Consider the following 20,007-nt stretch of genomic DNA (forward strand, 5'->3'; position numbering starts at 1 on the left):
TGGTCCCTGGTCAGGGAATTAAGATCCCACAAGCGGCACACCAGAGGTAAGTGTTGAGAAGGATATGGAGACAGGACAAGCCTTGTGCGCACCTGGAGGGAATGTAAATTGGTGCAACTATGGAAAACAGTATGGAGATTCCTCAAAAAATTAAAAATAGAACTACTATATAATCAAGCAATTCCACTGTTGGGTATTTAACCAAATAAAAAAAGACTAAGATATTTGTACCCCCATGTTCACTGCAGCATTATTTATAAAACGCAAGACATGGAAAGAACCTAAGTGTCCACTGATGGATGAATGGATAAAGAAAATGTGGTGTATATATATATATATAATGGAATATTATTCAGCTGTAAAAGAGAAGGAAATCTTGCCTTTGCAACAACATGCATGGAGCTGAAGAGCATTATGCTAAGTGAAATAGGTCAGACAGAGAAAGACAAATACTGTATGATTTCACAATTAATAGTGAAATTAAACAACAATAACTAAACTCATAGATACAAAGAATAGATTGGTGGTTGCCAGAGGTGTGGGTTGGGGTTGGACAGGTGGAAGAAGGTGGTCAAAACGTATAAACTTTCTGTTATAAAATAAAGAAGTCTTGTGGGTATAATTTACAACATTATGACTACAGTTAAAAATATTGAACTGTATATTTGAAAGTTGCTAAAAGGGTAGATCTTAGAAAAAGATTAACTAAAAAAAGGTTGCTAAAAGGGTATATCTTATAAGTTCTCATCACAAGAAAAACAAAATTGTATCTATGTGTAAGAATGGATGTTAACTAGACATAGTGTGGTGATCATTTCACAATACATACATATTCAAATCATTTTGTTGTATACTTGAAACTAATATAATGTTATATGTCAATTATATCTCAGCTAAAAAACAATTTTAAGCTTTTGAGCCAAGGCATGTTCTTCCCATCTCCAGCATGATGGATTTCAGGGCCTGCCAACTTCTGCCCACTGCGGGAGTCTTCTGATGTGCTACCCCAAAACTCCCTACTTCATTAGCCAACACTCTGTCAATTTGTATTGCAATCTTTGGCTCCCTCTGACCAATTCTGCTTCCTTCTCCCTTTTTCTTTCACAAATGTCTGATTTGCATCAAAGCCTGAAGATTTACCAGGCCCAATTCTTTTTCCACCCCTTAAAACTTTCACAGGCCTTATCTCCCAATAAATCTCTTATACTCCTAACTGCATCTCACCATCAGCTTCCTGCAGGACCCAAACTGATACATCTTCATAGCACTTATTACAATTTGTAACGGTATGTTTATATATGTTTGTGTGTTTGTATACTGTCTCTATCACAAAATAATCTCCTTGGCAGGCTTTTCTACTGAAGGGTCATCCTCTAAAAAGCCTCGATAACCTCACTGTTGACTCCATCCTCATCCCTCCTCTAAGTCCAGAAAGGGTGTAGTGGTTGCACAGTTGTGCCTTACATTGGGAACACAGCTGAGAGAGTGAGAGGCGACTAAAATCCTAATTCAGGGCTACATTTTCCAAACGTAGGATTTCTCAACCTTGGCATTACTGACATTTTAGATTTGATAATTCTTTGTAGTGGAAGAGCTGTCCTGTGCATCATAGGATGTTTCGTAGCATTCCTGTCCTCTACTCACCAGCTGGCAGTGGCACCCTTCTTAGTTGTGACATTTATATTTCCAGACATTGCCAAATGTCCCCTGGGGTGCAAAATCATCCCTGGCTGAGAACCACTGACCTTGAGGAAAGAGCATCTTTTTTATAATTCTCCTCAAAATGCTATATGGTCAATTAGTATGGAACTTACCATTGTCCTAGGAATATTCTTCCAGGCTAAGCAGACCCAGATCTCTTGGCAGCAACTCCCACACAACATGAGGATTCCAGTCTTCTCCTCCTATGTCTGTCTTCTGGACCCTAAGTGAGTCTGTATGTGTTCCCAGGAGTTACAGATTTAGGGCAGGTTATCCCAGGTGCCTGGCTGTGACGATAAGAAGCTCGTCTGCTTGTCGCCTGGCAGACACAAACTTAAGAGGGTCCATCCAGGGAAGCATGTTGATGTCCCATTGGACAGATGAACATTGTCCCTTGGCCTGTATGCCTTCTCATTGCACTTTTTATCCACAAACTGTTATCCAGTTTTCCTTGGAAAATTATTAGTCACCTTTATGTAAATTCCTGTTGCTGTTCACCCTGGAGCATGCTAGATCCTAGTTATTTCTCACATGAGAAGTGACTAATTAAAAAATTAAAGTCTGTAATTCTGAGGGTCTGCCGTTAATATTTCAAGGTTCCTGTTTTGGCTGAATGTGTGAGCCATGGCTATTTCCATCATCAGGAACAGAAATCTTTCATACCTCTGTTTCAGATACTTTGAAGTATGAATGCCTGTCTTTTCAAAGTCTCTCTATCCCACAAAATGCATTTCATAGACGACACTAAACATATATTTTAAGTCTGGTTTTTCCCATAAATTTGGTGCAAATCCATGTCTGGCCATTTTCTCATTATGCTGCACAGACAGAAACTTCATTTGATCTATGATTTGCTTCCCACCTCCCACCCCCAACTGGTTTATTTTCCTTACTTGCATTCATTTGATGTTTTAAATTTATATTTTAGATTCTGAATATTCGGTGAGCACAAGACTTAGTGGATACAAGATTTAGAAGAGGGAATCGCAAAAGTCACTTAAAAAATTAATCCATTACAACCATTTCAGTCCAGTCTTAACGGACAAATGCGATACATGACTCTAGGATGTTGAGAATTTTCTTGGATGAGGCAAAAAATAAACTCTCCTGTCCTAAATGCTGACTTGGTGGGGGAGGGGGGCGGAGTCCATGAACAGAAGATGCAGGATTGGAGCTGGAAGGGATTTAAGGCTGAAAACACTAGTTACTCCTCTGGCTCCTCCTCCGCCAAGACTGAAACAAGGTACCCTACACAATGCTTCCAGCCAGCGCCCCAGTCGTGCCGGGGCGCTGAGGCGAAGGATACACAGTACTCCGCGGTGGCTAGTCAGAGCACAGCATCACTGGGAGTAGCCTAAGGCAGGGATAAATCTAAACGCGACTGTCACGAACTGCATCGCAACCCAGAGTAGTATTCGAGACAATCAGGTTTAAAAAAAAAAAATCACACTTCCTGGGGGAATAGCTCAAACTAAACATCCCATTGCAAGTATAACTTTGCATTCAGTCCATTATCGCCTAAGAACAAAACGTTCCTTCTCGGCCTCAAATATCTGACGGTCTGAGAAAACTAAAAGCTCTCTCAAACGTATTCAGCAAGCCGTTTCCTCACACTAGGAAGGTAGCCCTAACCAAAAGCTGTTGGCTTTCACACATACAGCAGGAGGGTAGCCGGGAAGGGCCAAGCTTCTTAAACTGCAGTAGCGCGGGAGCGCGCAGTCGACGTCTGACGTAGGACTTCCTGCCGCAGAGCATTTCGGGAGGAGCGGCGGAACGTGCGGCTGGCCTCCCTCTGAAGAAAAAACGAGTCCGAGAACGACTATAGGTGCGTGCTCAGTACCCGCTGCAGCTTGGGGTTGCCCAGTTTTTATAGAAACAGCATTGCTCACGTGGAGCGGGGACCACCCCCAGTTTTCCTGAGTCCCAGTGAGACGCACGGTGACGCAGTTCCTGGGCGCGCCAATCCCGGGCTGGCTGGGAGGGCGGGCTCTTCAGATTTGAATTCCCAAGCAGTTTAGCGGTTAGGGAACCTCACCGAGAAAGTGAGCGTCACCTGGGGCTAGGCCGCTGCGAGCTGGGGCCGACCTGGGCCAGAGGCGAGAGTCTTGGGGCGCCCAGGTCCCCCTCTCCCCAGCACGAAGCCGAGCCCAGACTGCAGCTGTCTTGCCATGCTAGGCCCTTCGTCCAAGGTACGGCCACCCCGCCCCTCTTTCCTCGCCTCCTGCCTCCGGTCCTTTCTGGCGCCGCGAGTCTCAGCGCTTCAGCATTCTGGGCTCGCTCGGACTTCTGTACATTTCTGGCTTTGGCTGTAGTATCACAACTACTCATTCATTCGGGGTGTATTTGTTGCGTGTCTACTGTAGTTATCAAGAGAGTAGACTACTTTCCTTCAGATTTGTTTCGATGGTGAGCGCTCCAGGCTTTTCTTCTAAAATCACTTCTAGAAAAAAAATTTTTTTTTTAAAGACTACCAGGTAGGAGAATTGTGTGCGTCACTGCCCGATTCTTCCCCTTGGAACCCAGCATCCACAGACCTAAAGAAACAATTGATCCATCCAGCTTCTGTTTTCTTCTGATTAAATTACATATTAGTTGCAAATATTTTCAGATGTAAGTAAAATTATTTAGGTAGTGGGAGGCCCCTTCATAAAAGATAAACGCTGTTTACAATTTGGTATACTCATTTACAGATTTTTTGCCCTATGCTTATGCTCCTGGATGTGTTTGTTTATTTTTGACATTTTTTTTTTACAGAAATTCAATTGTACGTCCTGTTTTGTTGGTTTTTTAATTTAGTGTATCCTAGCTACTTTCTATGTCAGTATATGCGCGTGTGTGTATATCCTTTTATTGAATACATAGAATTCAGTTGTATGAATGTAGCAGAATTTTGTCCCATATTTATAGACATCTAGGTTGTTTCTAGTTAGCCTGGTACTTCAGTGAACAGTAGAATTTTGTCCCATCTTGGTAGACATCTAGATTCTTTCTAATTAGCTCAGTACTTAAGTGAACATCCTTGTATAGGGCCTGTTTAAGAACTTGGGCTTTGAAATCAGATAGACTGAGGTCCTGCTCTTAATCATTGTAAGTGGGACCTTGGACTGGTTATTTAACCACTCAATGCCTTAGGTTTGTCATCTTCAAAATGGGAATAATGACAGTATTTAACTCTTAAGAATTGCTGTAAGGTTAAGTAGTATCTGATGTATATGCAGTAGATGTTGACTATTATTACCACATATATGTTTGCATTCTTATGTAGATGTTTCTATAAGAAAAATAATTTTAAGTAGAATTTCTTGCCCATTGGCATGCAAACCTATATTTTGAAATTAATCTTTACCAATCTGATAATCATAAGAAGTCTCACTGTTTTTATTTGCATCTCTTCATTTATTAGTAAAATGGAGTGTCATTTTGACTCATTTATTGGCCTTTTGTATTCCATTAATTGCCATAAATGTCCTTTGGCCATTTTTTGTGTTGATCATTTCTTTAAATTGATTCATTTGGTTTCTTTGAATGTTATCTATATTGACCCTCAGTGTGTCATGTGCTGCATTTTCCCCCCCAAATGTATCATTTGCCAGTTAACTTAGTATTCCTCTCATTTTTTTCCCAACTCTTGTTTCCCAGTTTTGGTTAGTGTGCCTTGGGAGTTTTGATCCATTCCATTATAATTATTATTAATATTACCACAACAATAAATTCCTAGAACTTTTCATGTCTTCTTAGGAAGAAGAGTAAAAATTACTTTCAGTATCATTTCCATGATAACAGTTGTTTAGCCTGCCTTTTACATACTATAAATGCTCATAGCTAGCTTTTTTTATATAATGGTTTTCCCACGCCTGAGTATTTATTTTGAATAAATAGTCATTTTTTCCTAGTACATCAGAATTTGTCAGTTTTCAGAATAAATTATAAGTATTAGATTTTCCAATAGTTTTAAGCAGTTAATGAAGGCACAAGCATACCATTTTAGAATTCACCTTCTCTTCTTCAGTCCTAGAGTCTGAGCATCATGATTTATTTTCTTTGTTTTGCTTTTCTGTTAACTAGGAAGAGAATGGGGCTTCAGGAGTTTATTGAGTGGCCTCTACCCAGTGGCTTTTTGTTTTTCTTCTTTATCTATTATGCAAAGCCTCTATGGTCAGAGAAAATCCTGGGTGATTTTTTTTTCTATATATCCTTCTCTTTTCCACCAACCGCACTGAAACCTGGCAACTATTGTCAACTCTTTTCGCTTCTACTGAGTTGCTCTTTATCACATAAATAAGAAAGAGGTGTTTCTCTTTCTTATTTAAAGAGGAACTTTCTGCATCTTTTGGGGAGGGTGAGTGGAATTTGAGGATTTTCAGAATCTTGACTACACACCTCTCAATCCTACTACATGTTTGAATTGAGAAGGAAGAAGTTGGGCAACATGAAAGAGAGGAGTTGTGTGCTGGTTCTTGGAGACTTTCACTGTGACTGAAATTATCTGCCTTTAGATGAAAACAGTTCTGCGTGTGTACAGTAGTCCCCACTGCCCCCCCCATTACCTGCATTTCACTTTCCTCGGCCCACAGTTTCAGTTACCTTCAGTCAATTGCAGTCTGAATATATTAAATGAAAAATTCCAAAAATAAACAATTCATAAGTTTTAAATTGCATGCTTTTCTCAGTAGCATGATGAAATCTCACACTGTCCCGCTAGGGATGTTAATCATCCCTTTGTCCGGCATATCCTACCCATTAGTCACTTAGCGGCCCTCTCGGTTATCAGATGGACTGTCGTCAAGGTATCATAGTGCTTGTGTTCAAGTAACCCTAATTTTACTAAATAATTGCCCCAAAACACAAGAGTAGTGGTGCTGGCAATTTGGATATGCCAAAGAGAAGCTGTAAATTGGTTCCTTTAAGTGAAAAGTTGAAAGCTCCTGACTTAATGAGGAAAAAAAATTGTATGCTGAGGTTGTTAAAGTCTGGGTGAAAACCGAATCTTCTATTTGTAAAATTGTGAAGAAGGAAAAAGAAATGCATGCAGGTTTTGCTATTGCACCCCAAACTGCAAAAGTTTACAGCCACAGTGCATGATAAATGCTTAGTTAAGTTGGAAAGGCATTAAATTTGTGCGATAAGATATTTTGAGTGAGAGAGATGACATTCACATAACTTTTATTACTTTTTATTATTTTTTATTTATTTTTGCTCTGCCGTGTGGCCTGTGGGATCCTAGCTCCCCAACCCAGATCAACCCCACGCCCTGCGGCATTGGAAGTGCGGAGTCTTAACCACTGGACCGCCAGGGAAGTCCCTATTACAGTATATTGTTATAATTGTTTTATTTTATTCTTTACTGTGCCTAATTTACAAATTAAACTTTATCATACGTATGTACATAAAGGAAAAAACATAGTGTATATATAGGGTTTGGCACTATCCACAGGTTCAGGCATCCACTGGGGGTCTTATAATGTATCCACCCCTGGGAGAAGTGGGGTGGGGGGGGAGGACTATTGTGCTACAGATTGGGCCTGTTCTTAGTTCTGCTAGTTTATTTGCAGTTTATACTTCCTGCTGAGCATTTCATTAGGTTCTAAGGAATTGAGATTGTGTAAACCTGCACATACTTTGCCTTCTTTCCATGCAATTGTCCCAGTTTATTCATTTTGTTTCGAGAGCTTAAAGAGAATGGCTAGTGAGTATTACAACTCTCAGCACAGCGTTCCTGTCACTACCACATTGCCAAATGCATAAATATATACATTAATACATATTTGCTGAATTCAGTGGTTTTTGTGTCATTCCCAGGATAACCCTTTTTTGTCAGCTCTTGTTATCGAGGAATATTTCCTTCTTTTTTTCTCTTATAAACTGTTGGATAAAATGGTAATTCGTATATGAATTTTTAACTTGCATATTTGTTTCTTACAGAAGTTACTGTAGATAAAGATACTTGATGTCTTTGGTCTGATTGCATTTGTATTTTCTGAAATAGGCTTTTTATGTTTATATGATGTCAAAGACTGGTTGGAATAGTTATAAATTCAGTGATCAGAGATGCTATAAATCTAGATTTTCAAGTTCTGAGCTCCTCAGGTTGAAATATTTTGTTAATTTACCAGGTATTACAGAATGTAACTGTATGGTTCATCACCTAGAATCTTAATTTCTAGGTGTGGGAAATAAAATTTATATGTAAGAAGCAAGCTAAAACAAGTCTAAGACCATGTATGCCCAAGTGCATGATTTCCTCTAAAAATTCTAAGTAGCGGTAAATGTTTAGAAAATTAGAATGTATATAATTTACTTTTGATTTGAGGGGTTTTTTTAAACAAAAACCTCACAATTAAAATGTTCTGCAGCATAACAAAATCAGGATTGGAGGTTATTTAACTTAAAAATTGAATGGATTTTTAGCCTTCATTAGGATATATCATTGTAGCTGCTGCCTTAAAATTTAAGTGCCTAAAAGGAAAAACCATATTGGTGAAATTTAATCTTTTATAACTTAATGTAGTGCCATATGCAAATGTCAGTTAATGGCTTTTGATGCAAATATAGATTGGAACTTACAGGACTTGAGGTTCAAATAAATTTCAAAAACAAATATTCAAAATTCAGCCCCTAGAGCGATTAAGTAGAAGACTTGGTGAAAGCTGCTTTTTCGTAGAGAAGTAAATTTAAAAGCCAAACTGTTTATCATTGAAAAATAGTAAAATGAGGCTTTAACAAAAATATAAAATCTTCATCTGATTTGTGAGCTATAGATTATCCAGTGTTGTTATGAACCGATTAAACCTTTTAATTAGTATAATGTTGTTATGGAAAGCAAATAAACTTAACTTTTTCTGTACCAAAGCATGGTAAAGGTTAATTTCACATTGAACTACAGGTTCTTCTGGCCCCTTGCTGAAGGTCTATCCTGAAAATTGTGTTTAAGTGAATATTCTCTTAGAGGAAATTTGTTGCTACTGTTTATCAAGATGATTGCAACACCTTTGAAACATCCAGGAATTCACTTGTCTTCAGAGACATATTCTCAGAGGAGAAATATGCCCATGCATGCAGTGTTTTTTGACAGCATTCCTTCAGGCACACTTACTCCTATAAAAGATTTGGCGAAATATCAGAAGTCCTCTTTAAAATGGAATGACCATAAAAAGAGTCAGTTCCTAGAAATAACAGTTTTTAATAATAAATTTCAATCTACCATGCTAGCAGAGGCTACCACCTCTAACAGTTCTCTTGATATCAGTGCTATAAAACCCAACAAGGATGGATTAAAAAATAAAGCAAGCTATGAATCACCAGGAAAAATATTTCAAAGAATGAAAGAAAAAGTACTACGTAACAAGCAAGAACAAGCATCAAGAAACAGTTTGTTGGAACCACCAACAAATGAAAGTAATAAAATTTTCAGTCCTAACGGCGCTGAGGAAGGAGTATTACAGCATACCTACCTCTGTGAAGGAAAGGAAAACAACAAATCGTTCCAGCCAGAAGACAGTTCACTAAGAGGTTAGTTTTATTACGTGTTGGTTTAAAAAGTGTTTATTGTGTCTGATACTGTTTTAGGCACTCGGGCGGGATACAGCAGTGAACAAAATGAACAAAAATCTCTGCCCTCATGAAGCTAGCTTACATTCAGTTGCTGGGAGACAGATCACCAAATAAGTATTTTTTAGGGTATAATAGAAGAAAAATGCTCTGGAAAGAAAAAGAGTAAGCTTGATGGGGAGAGTTGGAGGAGGTTGTAATTTTCAATGGGGTGGTCAGTGTTTCAATAAGGTGGCATTTGAGCCAAAAATTGAAGGAGGCACTAGATACAGATATCTTGGGGACTGAATGGGGAAGGATGATCCTTCAGCTGGTACAAATGCCCTGAAATAGAAGCATGTGGACTAGCTGTGAGATTATCATGGATGAGTGGACAGAGCTGGGAAGGAACGGATAAATAGAGGGTCAGATAATGCAGGGCCTTGTAGGTGAATGTTAGAGTTTGCGCTTTTATTGTGAACACATTAACGAGCCACTGGAGAGTTTTGAGCAGAGGAATGACACGATCTGACTTATATTTTTAAATTTGCAATAGTTAATGAAGTAATTCAGTTGAGAGAGGGTGTTGGCTTGGTCAGGTGGTAGCAGTGAAGATAATAAGGAGTGGCTGAATTCCAGATATATTTTGAAGGAAGAGCCAACAGCATTAGCTTAGAGATTGGATGTGGAATATAAGAGGTATAAAGGGTGATTTGTTTGTTTGGTTTTGGTTTTTTTTTTTGCTCGAGCAACTGGAACGATTTAACTGAGGTGAGGCAGACAGAGGTGGAGTGGGGTTGGGGGCTCAGCAATTATGTTTTTTGTCATGTCAATTTTGATATGTCTGTTAAAAATTGAAGTGTAGTTGTGAATTAGGCTTTTGAAAAAAAGTAGTTGGAATTTAGGGAAGTGGTCCAGGTGTGAAAAATACATTTGAGAGTCATTAGCACCTAAATGGTATTTAAAGCTATGAGATTAGATGGGATCATCAGGGAGTAAGTGTACACAGAAAAAACATTCAAGGATGAGTCCTGGGGCACCCTGAAATTTAGAAGTTAGAAGAAAGAGTAGGAAGTACTGAAGGCCACTGAGAAGATGAGGAAGAAGAAAAACCCAAGAAAACAAAATGCTTTTGAGGAAGTTGTCATTAGCTGTGTCTAATGCTGCTAATCAGTCAAGAAAGATGAAGGCTGAGATTTGACTATTGGATTTAGCAACGTGGAAATCATTGATGACTGATGTGGGCAGTTTTGGTGGAGTGATAGGAGCAAAAACGTGATTCAGGAGGGTTCAAGAGAGAGTGTGAGGAAAGAAATTGATGATGGTGAACATAGTTCTTTTTGAGGGAAGCAGAGAAATATGGGAAGTATGGTTTAAGAAGATCTTGTTGTTTTTAATGATTGGTGAAATAACATCATCTTGGTGTGCTTTTGAGAATGATCCACTAGGGAAGGAAAAACTGAGATTTGTAGTATGATATTCTTGAGTAGTTGAGAGGGAATAGAATCTAAAAGTGGATGTTTGGCCTTTGCTAGGAACATAAACAGAACATCAAACAAGAAGGTAGGCAGTGTTATGTGACTTCAGAAATAATCTGAAATACGAAGTCAAGTCATCAGTTGAGAGTGAGAATGGGAAGCAGGTATTGAAGTCTGAGAAGGTTTGAATAGTGTAGGAGAGCGAAAGAGTAAATGGCCTAGGCCTGATTTCCTGGGCAATGTTAAGGACTTACTTGAGATTTGTGGGCATGAATTTAGATAAGACCAATCAGTATGGTTGTGAGTTTTCCTCTAGCTGCATAGGTGCTGGTGGGGAATAGGAAGGGGGTTGGATTTTATCAGGACTGTAATTTTGCCAAATACAGGCATCCTCGTTTTATTGCAGTTCACTTTATTGCTCTTCACAGATATTGCGGTCTTTATAAATTGAAGGTTTGTGGCAATCCTGTGTTGTCAGATATGGTTACCATTTTTAAACAGTAAAGTTGCTATAAAAAAATTGTGTTTTTAGCAATAATTTTTTAAATTAAGGTATGTACATTTTTTTCTTGGACATAAGACTGTTGCACTCTTAATAGACTACAATATAATATAAATATAACTTTCATATGCATTGGGAAATAAAATTCACATGACTCACTTTATTGTGATACTCACTTTATTGCAGTGGTCTGGAACTCAACCCACAATATTTCCGAGGTATGCCTGTAGGATGATGTGAAAAAGGGACAAAGGAGTTGGGGTGTGTGTGCAATGGGGTGGTCACAATTGGCCATGAAATTTAAGTTGGTTAGACAGAGAAAAGAAGACCTGAAGGAGGTGAAGAAGTGTGAAGAAGTGTAGGTCTTGTTGGGATGGTCAGTGAATTTGAGAGAATGATCTGGAAAGATATAAGGTGATCAGAAATTGGGACACTTGAAATTGAGATTTCAATGAGTTGCAATAATTGATAAAGATACTTTATATGCATTATTTCTTTTGATTCTTTGAGCAAACACTATGGTTACATGCGTATTTAATAGTCTCGGAGTTGGAGCTTTTAAATATGTCACATCTGCTCTGTGTCTTACAGGTAATAAGTGATGGGCTGAGAATTAAATACAGGTATCTATTAGAAAGCCCATGCTCTTAACTACTGTACGATAGATTGTGGGTATATTGTTGCATTTCAAAGACAGTGATATATTTTGACACAAAAAGCAGAGTTTTCTAAGGGAGTTTAGGATAGAGGTGGGGGAGTATACAAAATAATCTCATACAGTCTAGGAAAAAAGGGAGAAGCAAATGAAATAATGTATATTAAAGCATGTTTTATATGTAAAGTGGAATTAGAGAGAAGTAACTGACTACTTTGAGAATCTGATGAATCTTTCCCCAGAAAATGCACATATATACAAACACAGATTTTGTATATATTTTCAGAGATCTTTTGGAGAGTCTCTGCATGGATCCTTGGACTCTCAAATAAACGGCCCAAGTTCTATATAGCATGTTATTTATATTTGATTGAATTACTTACTCATCTTTACTACCTTGCTTTTTCATTTCTAGTAGAATGAATTAAAGAAATAGAAACTTATCCTTCTTTTATGACACATCATTATAATAAAATCTTTATATTAAGGTTTCTAAGGCCAAAGCGGCATACTTATTAAAGTATAATCACTACTAATTTTTTCAAGTGTAATATTTAAAATTAAACATATAGGGCTTCCCTGGTGGTGCAGTGGTTGAGAGTCCGCCTGCCGAAGCAGGGGACGCGGGTTCGTGCCCCGGTCCAGGAAGATCCCACATGCCGCGGAGCGGCTGGGCCCGTGAGCCATGGCCGCTGAGCCTGCCTGTCCGGAGCCTGTGCTCCGCAACGGGAGAGGCCACAGCAGTGAGAGACCTGCGTACCACCAAAAAAAAAATTAAACATATAAAATAATTCAGTTTTTCCTTCTCTGGTACAAATTAAGTCGATTACCTTCCCCTTTTTGTGTGAAAGAAATTCATTTCTGTATTCAAGAAACAAAACTAACCATCTAGGATGTAAAGCAGAATAAAATGTAAATAATACTATTAGTTCCTATTTTTCTAGTTGATAAGCCTACCAGATTTGTGCCTTTGAAGACCTGCTAAAGAGATGTCAAAGAAGTATAAATTATGGTTTAGTCTGCTACTGAATCTCAACATTTTGATTTTTAAAGTATAAGTTACAACTTTTCAACTGTTCTTCCACATTTTAGAAATTTCCAGCAACCAGAAGCAAAATCAGAATTTTCAAGGCTGGATGGCACTTCATATATAACCTTAACACTGATTTGTGGCAGAAACAGAATGTTATTCCAGATGTCTAGGCTTCTAAGTTCAGTAGTATACTTTTGTCTAGAGTTGGCAAGTAATGTGGAGAAGTTTTAAAAAAATTTTTTCTCAGCATAATGTAGGTATAGATAATCTGTTGAAGGCATGAGACAATAATAAAGGGAAAAAATTTAATGTAACTGTCATATATTCCGTAAGTATACACTATTGGTTGGATCATTACTGAACCTAAGTCTATTCCAAGATTTTTTCTAAGGCAGTTTTTTCTTCTCAGTGACTAATACAACTCAACTTCTTTCTTTAAAAAAAAAAAACAACAAAAAACGCAGCCTCAGTCCAAGAAGTTCCTTCAGAATCATCAAATAATATTTTCCTGTCAGTCAAGCAAAAGATTCAATATCAGCAGGAAAAGAAGTCACCTCTGTGCAATTTAACTTATGGTAAAGTGCTTTTTGTTTTGTTTTGTTTGTTATTTCAATGTATAGCTAAATGTGCTAGATAAAATTATTTCCCCTGTGTAGGCAACAAGCATTGACTGTGGATAAAAGATTGAGTTGTAAAAGCCAGCTGCACTCAGAGAAAGACTGGGCAGGAGGGTGGAACATTTCTAACCTGAAGACTTTTTAATATAAACAGTTTTACAAAACAAATGAACAAACATAACAAAACAGAAACAGACCTATAGATATACAGAACAAACTGGTAGTTGCCTGGGGCGGGGGAAATGAGTGAAATAGATGAGGGAGATCAGTAATACAGACTCCCAGTTATACAATAAATAAGTCACGGGGATTTCATGTACGGCATAGGGAATGTGGCCAATCGTATTGTAATAACTTTGCATGGTGACAGATGGTAACAAGTTATTTTGGTGATCCTATGTTGTGTGTTATTTGTAATGTGTAAAAATACTGAATCCTTATGTTATATACCCTGAAACTAATATTTAAGTCAATTATACTTCAGTTTTAAAAAGGAAAAAAATATTAGAAGTTTTCAGTTGTTCTGTTGCTCTCTTTTAATTTCATATTATCCTTCTATAAATTTTGTTTGGTTTTGTGTTTTTTGCAGAGCTTCCAATTCTGAACCAAGAACATGAAAATGATTCAGCTGCAGGAGTCTCAAACAAGGCATTAACTAGAGCTCAGTTGGCTAGACAAGTTCTTCACTCTAAGGAGAATACAGTTGCAACCACTAAGTCCAAAAAGGACACATTTGTTTTAGAAGGCACTGATTCTACCTGTGAAAAATCCCAAAATACCACCATTGAGACTCTCTGTGTTCCTTTTAAAAACGGCAGTCAATTAATGGTTTCTGATGATAGTAAGATTACAACAGAAGGCACTTCAAAACAGGAAATTAAGGAAGGAAATGAGAAAACAATGCCCAGGGAGACTGATCTTCCAGGTTCCATGAATGATACATGTAAAATTGTGCTTGCAACTCCAAGATTTCATATAGGAATACCTCAGAGATCCAAAAGCAATGCCTGGAAACTTTCTCCAAGTACATGCCAAACTATTACTAATGGAGTTAAAAAAAATAAGGTAGGAAAACTTTTAAGGCAGATGTATATTTGTTTTTACACCCATTCTTCAAGAGCATGAGCTCTTTTGCTTTCTCATTAACAGTATCTTCATTTTGGAGTTTTGATATTATTTAGTGTAGAGGCAGTGTGGCCTAGTGAAAAGAACAGTGGATTAAAAGTAAGACCTAGGCATTAACTCTTACTTTGCTCTATTACTAGTACAGTCTGCAACTCCCTTTGGGGATGAACAGTGAGGTGGTATTCTTAAATTTTATTTTTCCTGATTCTTGGGCTTCTATTAACAGCAGTTAAAAGAAGAGTTACAGCATCTGAAGATTTGAGAAGCTTTTCTGTTGTAATACAGAGGGATCAATGAAAGACTTTAGACCATCAAACTATGTTATATTAGGATAAGTTCTCTGAAGGAAGTGTAATAGAAATGCAAGTTCAAGGAGGAAGATACAATGTAAACTTTCCAATTGGTAAAGGTTTGAGCCTTTATTTTTAAAAGGATGATTGTAGGTATCAGACTGAGATATTTGAATTCTGTCTAAATTTTTTTTTTAATTTATTTATTTATTTTCGGCTACGTTGGGTCTTCATTGCTGTGCGAGGGCTTTCTCTAGTTGAGGTGAGAGGGAGCTACTCTTCTTTGTGGTGCACGTGCTTCTCATTGTGGTGGCTTCTCTTGTTGCAGAGCACGGGCTCTAGGCATGCAGGCTTCAGTAGTTGTGGCACACAGGCTCAGTAGTTGTGGCTTGTGGGCTCTAGAGCACAGGCTCAGTAGTTGTGGCTCATGGACTTAGTTGCTCTGCGGCATGTGGGATCTTCCCAGACCAGGGCTCTAACCTGTGTCCCCTGCATTGGCAGGCAGATTCTTAACCACTGTGCCACCAGGGAAGTCCCTGTCTAAATTTTTAAGAGCGGTATAACAGTTACAGTTTCGTATCTCAGTGTATTTATTGGAAATTGCATTATTTGCAAATGTTTAGACTTACGAGGAAAAGTTTTAGATGTTGTCTTAAAAATATGAGGTGGATTAAGTAAAAGATTTAAAGACATCTGTTCTAAGAGACCCTACAATATTAATTCCATCATCTCTATAGTACTGTTTACCTCAGCTACTACACAAAGTCCAAGCCTCCCAGGTCTCTGTACAGTTCTGTACATGCCTTAGTCTGACCCAGTCTCTCACTCATCTTTAACTCTCCCAACATTACATTGCTCTCTTGAACTCGAGTTACAGCATTAGCAAAATGTTATATTCTCAATCTTCTATGAACATTTCTTAACTTTGCTCTAACTAAAATTATGGCTGTTTCTCTTAAATGGTGGCTCTTTTTTCTCCCATATCCCATATTCTGTTGGACCTAGAGATGATATAATGTGCGTTCCTCTTGTTCCTCATCCTTGTTGCAGGTCATTTTTCCTTCCTTCTTTCTAAAACCACTCCTTCCCCCTCCCTAACTTTTGAAGCATGTGCCATAAGGCTTTACCACTCCCTCTGTCCTTTTGTAGTCATCTACAGTGCAACCTCCTAGTTATGAGCTTGCATCCTGTTGAAGGGTTTTGACACCTGTTACTTTTTCCTGTGCTACTCCTTCTGTCGTCAACTCTTGTGACATCAATATCCATGCAGATAATCTATCCAGCCTCCTTGAATTCTTGATTTTCAGAGACGTTCTCCCTACCAATACCCTCAACTCTAGTCATACCCATCCCTTGTCTTTGCCAGTCCATGCACCAGCTCCTCACTTTCAAGCATCCCACTCTCGCTATTAAATCCTGTGTGCTCAGATCATTCTACCTCTAGTACTTTTCCCCCATCCCCACCATCAATACTCCACCCCACTAAGACAACCTTCAGTTCATCAAATCTTTTCTGTCCTCATTTCTCTTACCTTACATAGAGTCCATGGTCCATCATTATAATCATCCCCTTGACTAAACTCAGTTCTGTTTATTGCTTTTCCTTCTGTTTTCCTCTGGCAAAATTGTAACCCTGGTTAAATTTTACTCTTTTTTTTTTTTTTTGCTACACATCTGTACCTGAGAAGTAGAAGATGACTGGAACAAAATGTACAATGATGTTGACTACTCTCATTTTAAATTTGACAACAAACCTTAAATGGGCTCTCAGTATTGCCTATCAGTCCTGCTAGATTTCACTTGTCAATCCACCCCACACTCTGACTTTCCTAGAGGAGTATGCCACTCTTATTCTCTCTTAAAACCTCCAAACCTTCTCTTTCCTCCTCATTCTCAGTTCATTGAGAACCTCATATTCCCATCACCAAATCTATCAGTCTGTTTGCTGCTATATCCACATATTCTGTGTTTCCTTCTGTTAAAATGGATGAACAGTTTGTGTTCCTTTTCAAGGCCAGTTCATTTCCTCCTACCACCTAAAGGATTTTGTCCTTCTTCCCTCAATTTTTTCCTCTCTTCTGCATCATTCCCATTAGTATATAAACATGCTGAAACATGACCTGCGTTTTTTTTTTGTTTTTTTTTTTTTGCGGTACGCGGGCCTCTCACCGCTGTGGCCTCTCCCGTCGCGGAGCACAGGCTCCAGACGCGCAGGCTCAGCGGCCATGGCTCACAGGCGCAGCCGCTCCGCGGCATGTGGGATCTTCCCGGACCGGGGCACGAACCCATGTCCCCTGCATTGGCAGGCGGACTCTCAACCACTGCGCCACCAGGGAAGCCCATGACCTGCGTTTTTTAAAAAATATGAAGAAAATGTCTACCTTCCTTTTACTCCATATCCCACTCCAGCTACCACCCCTTTTTTTGTTTGCTTGTTACAGCAAAACACCTTGAATGAGGTATATATATTCACAGTGATCATTTCTTCTTATCTCATTCCCTATTGAGCAAGTTCCACTTTGGACATTCATATTCACTACGCCATGAAAATTGCTTTTTTCAGGTTCACCAATGATTTCCATATCATTAAATCCAATGATTATTCTTATTCCTTATTCTGTCACTCATGGGGGAGGTTAACACAGTGAATCAGAACATCCTTCTCAAAATTTTGTATTGCTTTTTTGCTTAGGTTCTAGGAACTCTCTCCTAATTTTCTGCTACCTCACTGGGCATTCTCACTCCCCTTTGCTACTTTCTCCTGTAACAACCTGTAAATGTTGGATTCCCTAGAATCCTAGAAACTGATTCTCTCTAGACTATTATTATCTAGTGCCATAGCTTTAAATTCCATTTCTCTGCTGATAGCTGCCAAATATATATGTCCAGCCCAGAACATTCTTGTAAACCCTACTCACATATGCAATTATCTGTACAGCTTCTCTATTGATACCTAATAGGCATCTCAAATTTAACATTGTGTCCCATATTGGTACAAAGTAATACCATTTCACCAAATACTTAGGTAAAAATTTTAGGTTCATTTTGGGCTTTTTTTGCTATCTCTCTCTTTCTCTGTCTCTCTGTCTCTGTCTCTCTCTCTCATACTGCACATCTAAACTGTGAAGAAATCCTGTTGTCTCTGCTGTCCTGAATCTGACCACTCCTTATTGCTCAACCACTACCTCCTAGTCCAAGGCACAGTAATCTCTTGGATTACTACAGTAGCCTTATAGTCTCCCTGTTTCCACTATTGCCTCTCTCCCCTTCAGTCTGTTTTCTAAATAGAGGCCAGAATCTTTATATATAGGCCAATTTCTACCCAGCAGCCCCTTAATAGAATATTAAATCATGTCACTCCTCTGCTCAAAATCCTCTAGTAACTTCTCACCTCAAGAGAAATCACTGGGACTTCCCTGGTGGTCCAGTGATTAAGACTCCACAGCACTTTCATTGGCTGTGAGTGGGGGATGGGGGGCGTACAGGTTCGATCCCTGGTTGGGGAACTAAGATACCGCATGCCGCATGGCGGCCAAAAAAAGAGAGAGAGAAAACACTAAACCTTTACCATAGCTTGTAGGACTCTACATAATTCAATCCTGGAGATATCCAGCCTCATCTCATCTCTCTTGCTTACTCTTTTCAAGCTACTGTGCCCTCCTTGCTACCTACTTAGGGCCTTTGTACTTGTTCCCTCTACCTGGAAGAATTACTCCCAGATATCCATATGGCTCATTCCTTACTTCATTCAGTTCTCTGTTCCAAGACCTTCCCTGACTATCCTGTCTAAAAAACAAAATCCTCCATTTATACTTATTTTTAATATTATCACTGCCTGGCATTTTATTATTGTCCATTTATTTGAATATCACCACCACCACTCTGCTTGTTTCCAACCCCCTCACCAACCCTCACCACCACCACACATACAACACAAATGTTGGCTCTAAAGAGGGTGGCCTTTTTATTATGTTTCTGGATGAATCCCACGCCTAAACCAGTGCCTGGAGCATAGTAGAGCTCAACAAATGTTTGATGAATGAATATTTGATTTTTTTTCTTAAATAATTTATTTTTGGCTGCATTGCGTCTTCATTGCTGTGCGCGGGAGTTCTCTAGTTGCAGCGAGCGGGGGTTATTCTTCATTGCAGTGCACAGGCTTCTCATTGCAGTGGCTTCTCTTATTGCGGAGCACAGGCTCTAGGCGTGCGGGCTCCCGGACTCTAGAGCACAGGCTTAGTAGTCGTGGTGCCTGGGCTTAGTTGCTCCACGGCATGTGGGATCTTCCTGGAGAAGGGATCAAACCCATGTCCCCTGCATTGGCAGGCAGATTCTTAACCGCTGCGACACCAGGGAAGTTCCGATTTTTTCTTTCTTTTTTTAACAACATAGTTTGTTTTTTTTTGTTTGTTTTTTTTTTGTTTGTTTTATTTTGGCTGTGCGGGGTCTTAGTTGCAGCATGTGGGATCTCTAGTTGCTGTGTGAGGACTTCTTAGTTGCGGCATACGGACTCTTAGTTGCAGCATGCATGCGGGATCTAGTTCCCCAACCAGGGATAGAACCCGGGGCCCCCTGCATTGGGAGCACAGAGTCTTACTCACTGGACCACCAGGGAAGTCCCTTGGTATTTTATGTAAGCAGTATGATACAGGATCATGGAGCCAGAGTTCCTAGATTTGTAACCCATCTGTGCTACTAACTAGCTCTGTGTGATACAGGCAAGTTATTGAACTAGACTTTACAGAGTTTCTTTATCTATGAAATGAAGATAATTGTACCTGCCTCCTAGTGTTATGAGAATAACGTGAGTCAGTGTATCTTAGATGCTTGGAACACTGCCTACTGTTAGCTTTTATTGTTAATACCATCTCCATCTGATAGATTCTTTGATATATCTTATAGTTCCAAATGTAGAAGTAGGAAAAAAAAATTTTATTGCCTCTTTCCCAAGTCCTACCTGTAATTTTTTAAATGAATACCCTTCCATTTTAGTTTCCTGACTCAGCATAAAACTACCACAGAATAGTTTGTCTTTATATGTAAGTTTATAATTTTATATATAAAATAAATGGCGACTCA

The 20,007-nt window shown here is 38.9% G+C and overlaps 1 protein-coding gene across 1 annotated transcript in view; it reads left to right on the plus strand.

The window, feature by feature from the left end:
- The first annotated feature begins 3,549 nt into the window (after nucleotides 1–3,549).
- MIS18BP1 (MIS18 binding protein 1) overlaps nucleotides 3,550–20,007 on the plus strand; it is a 62,484-nt gene continuing 46,026 nt past the window's right edge. The window contains exons 1-4 of the mRNA XM_060004616.1: nucleotides 3,550–3,890; nucleotides 8,585–9,210; nucleotides 13,361–13,471; nucleotides 14,103–14,578. Coding sequence (XP_059860599.1) covers nucleotides 8,676–9,210; nucleotides 13,361–13,471; nucleotides 14,103–14,578 — 1,122 coding nt within the window. The 5' untranslated portion in view covers nucleotides 3,550–3,890; nucleotides 8,585–8,675. The remainder of the gene's footprint in view (nucleotides 3,891–8,584; nucleotides 9,211–13,360; nucleotides 13,472–14,102; nucleotides 14,579–20,007) is intronic.

This window comes from Delphinus delphis, chromosome 2 (assembly GCF_949987515.2).
Source record: "Delphinus delphis chromosome 2, mDelDel1.2, whole genome shotgun sequence".
NCBI lineage: Eukaryota > Metazoa > Chordata > Mammalia > Artiodactyla > Delphinidae > Delphinus > Delphinus delphis.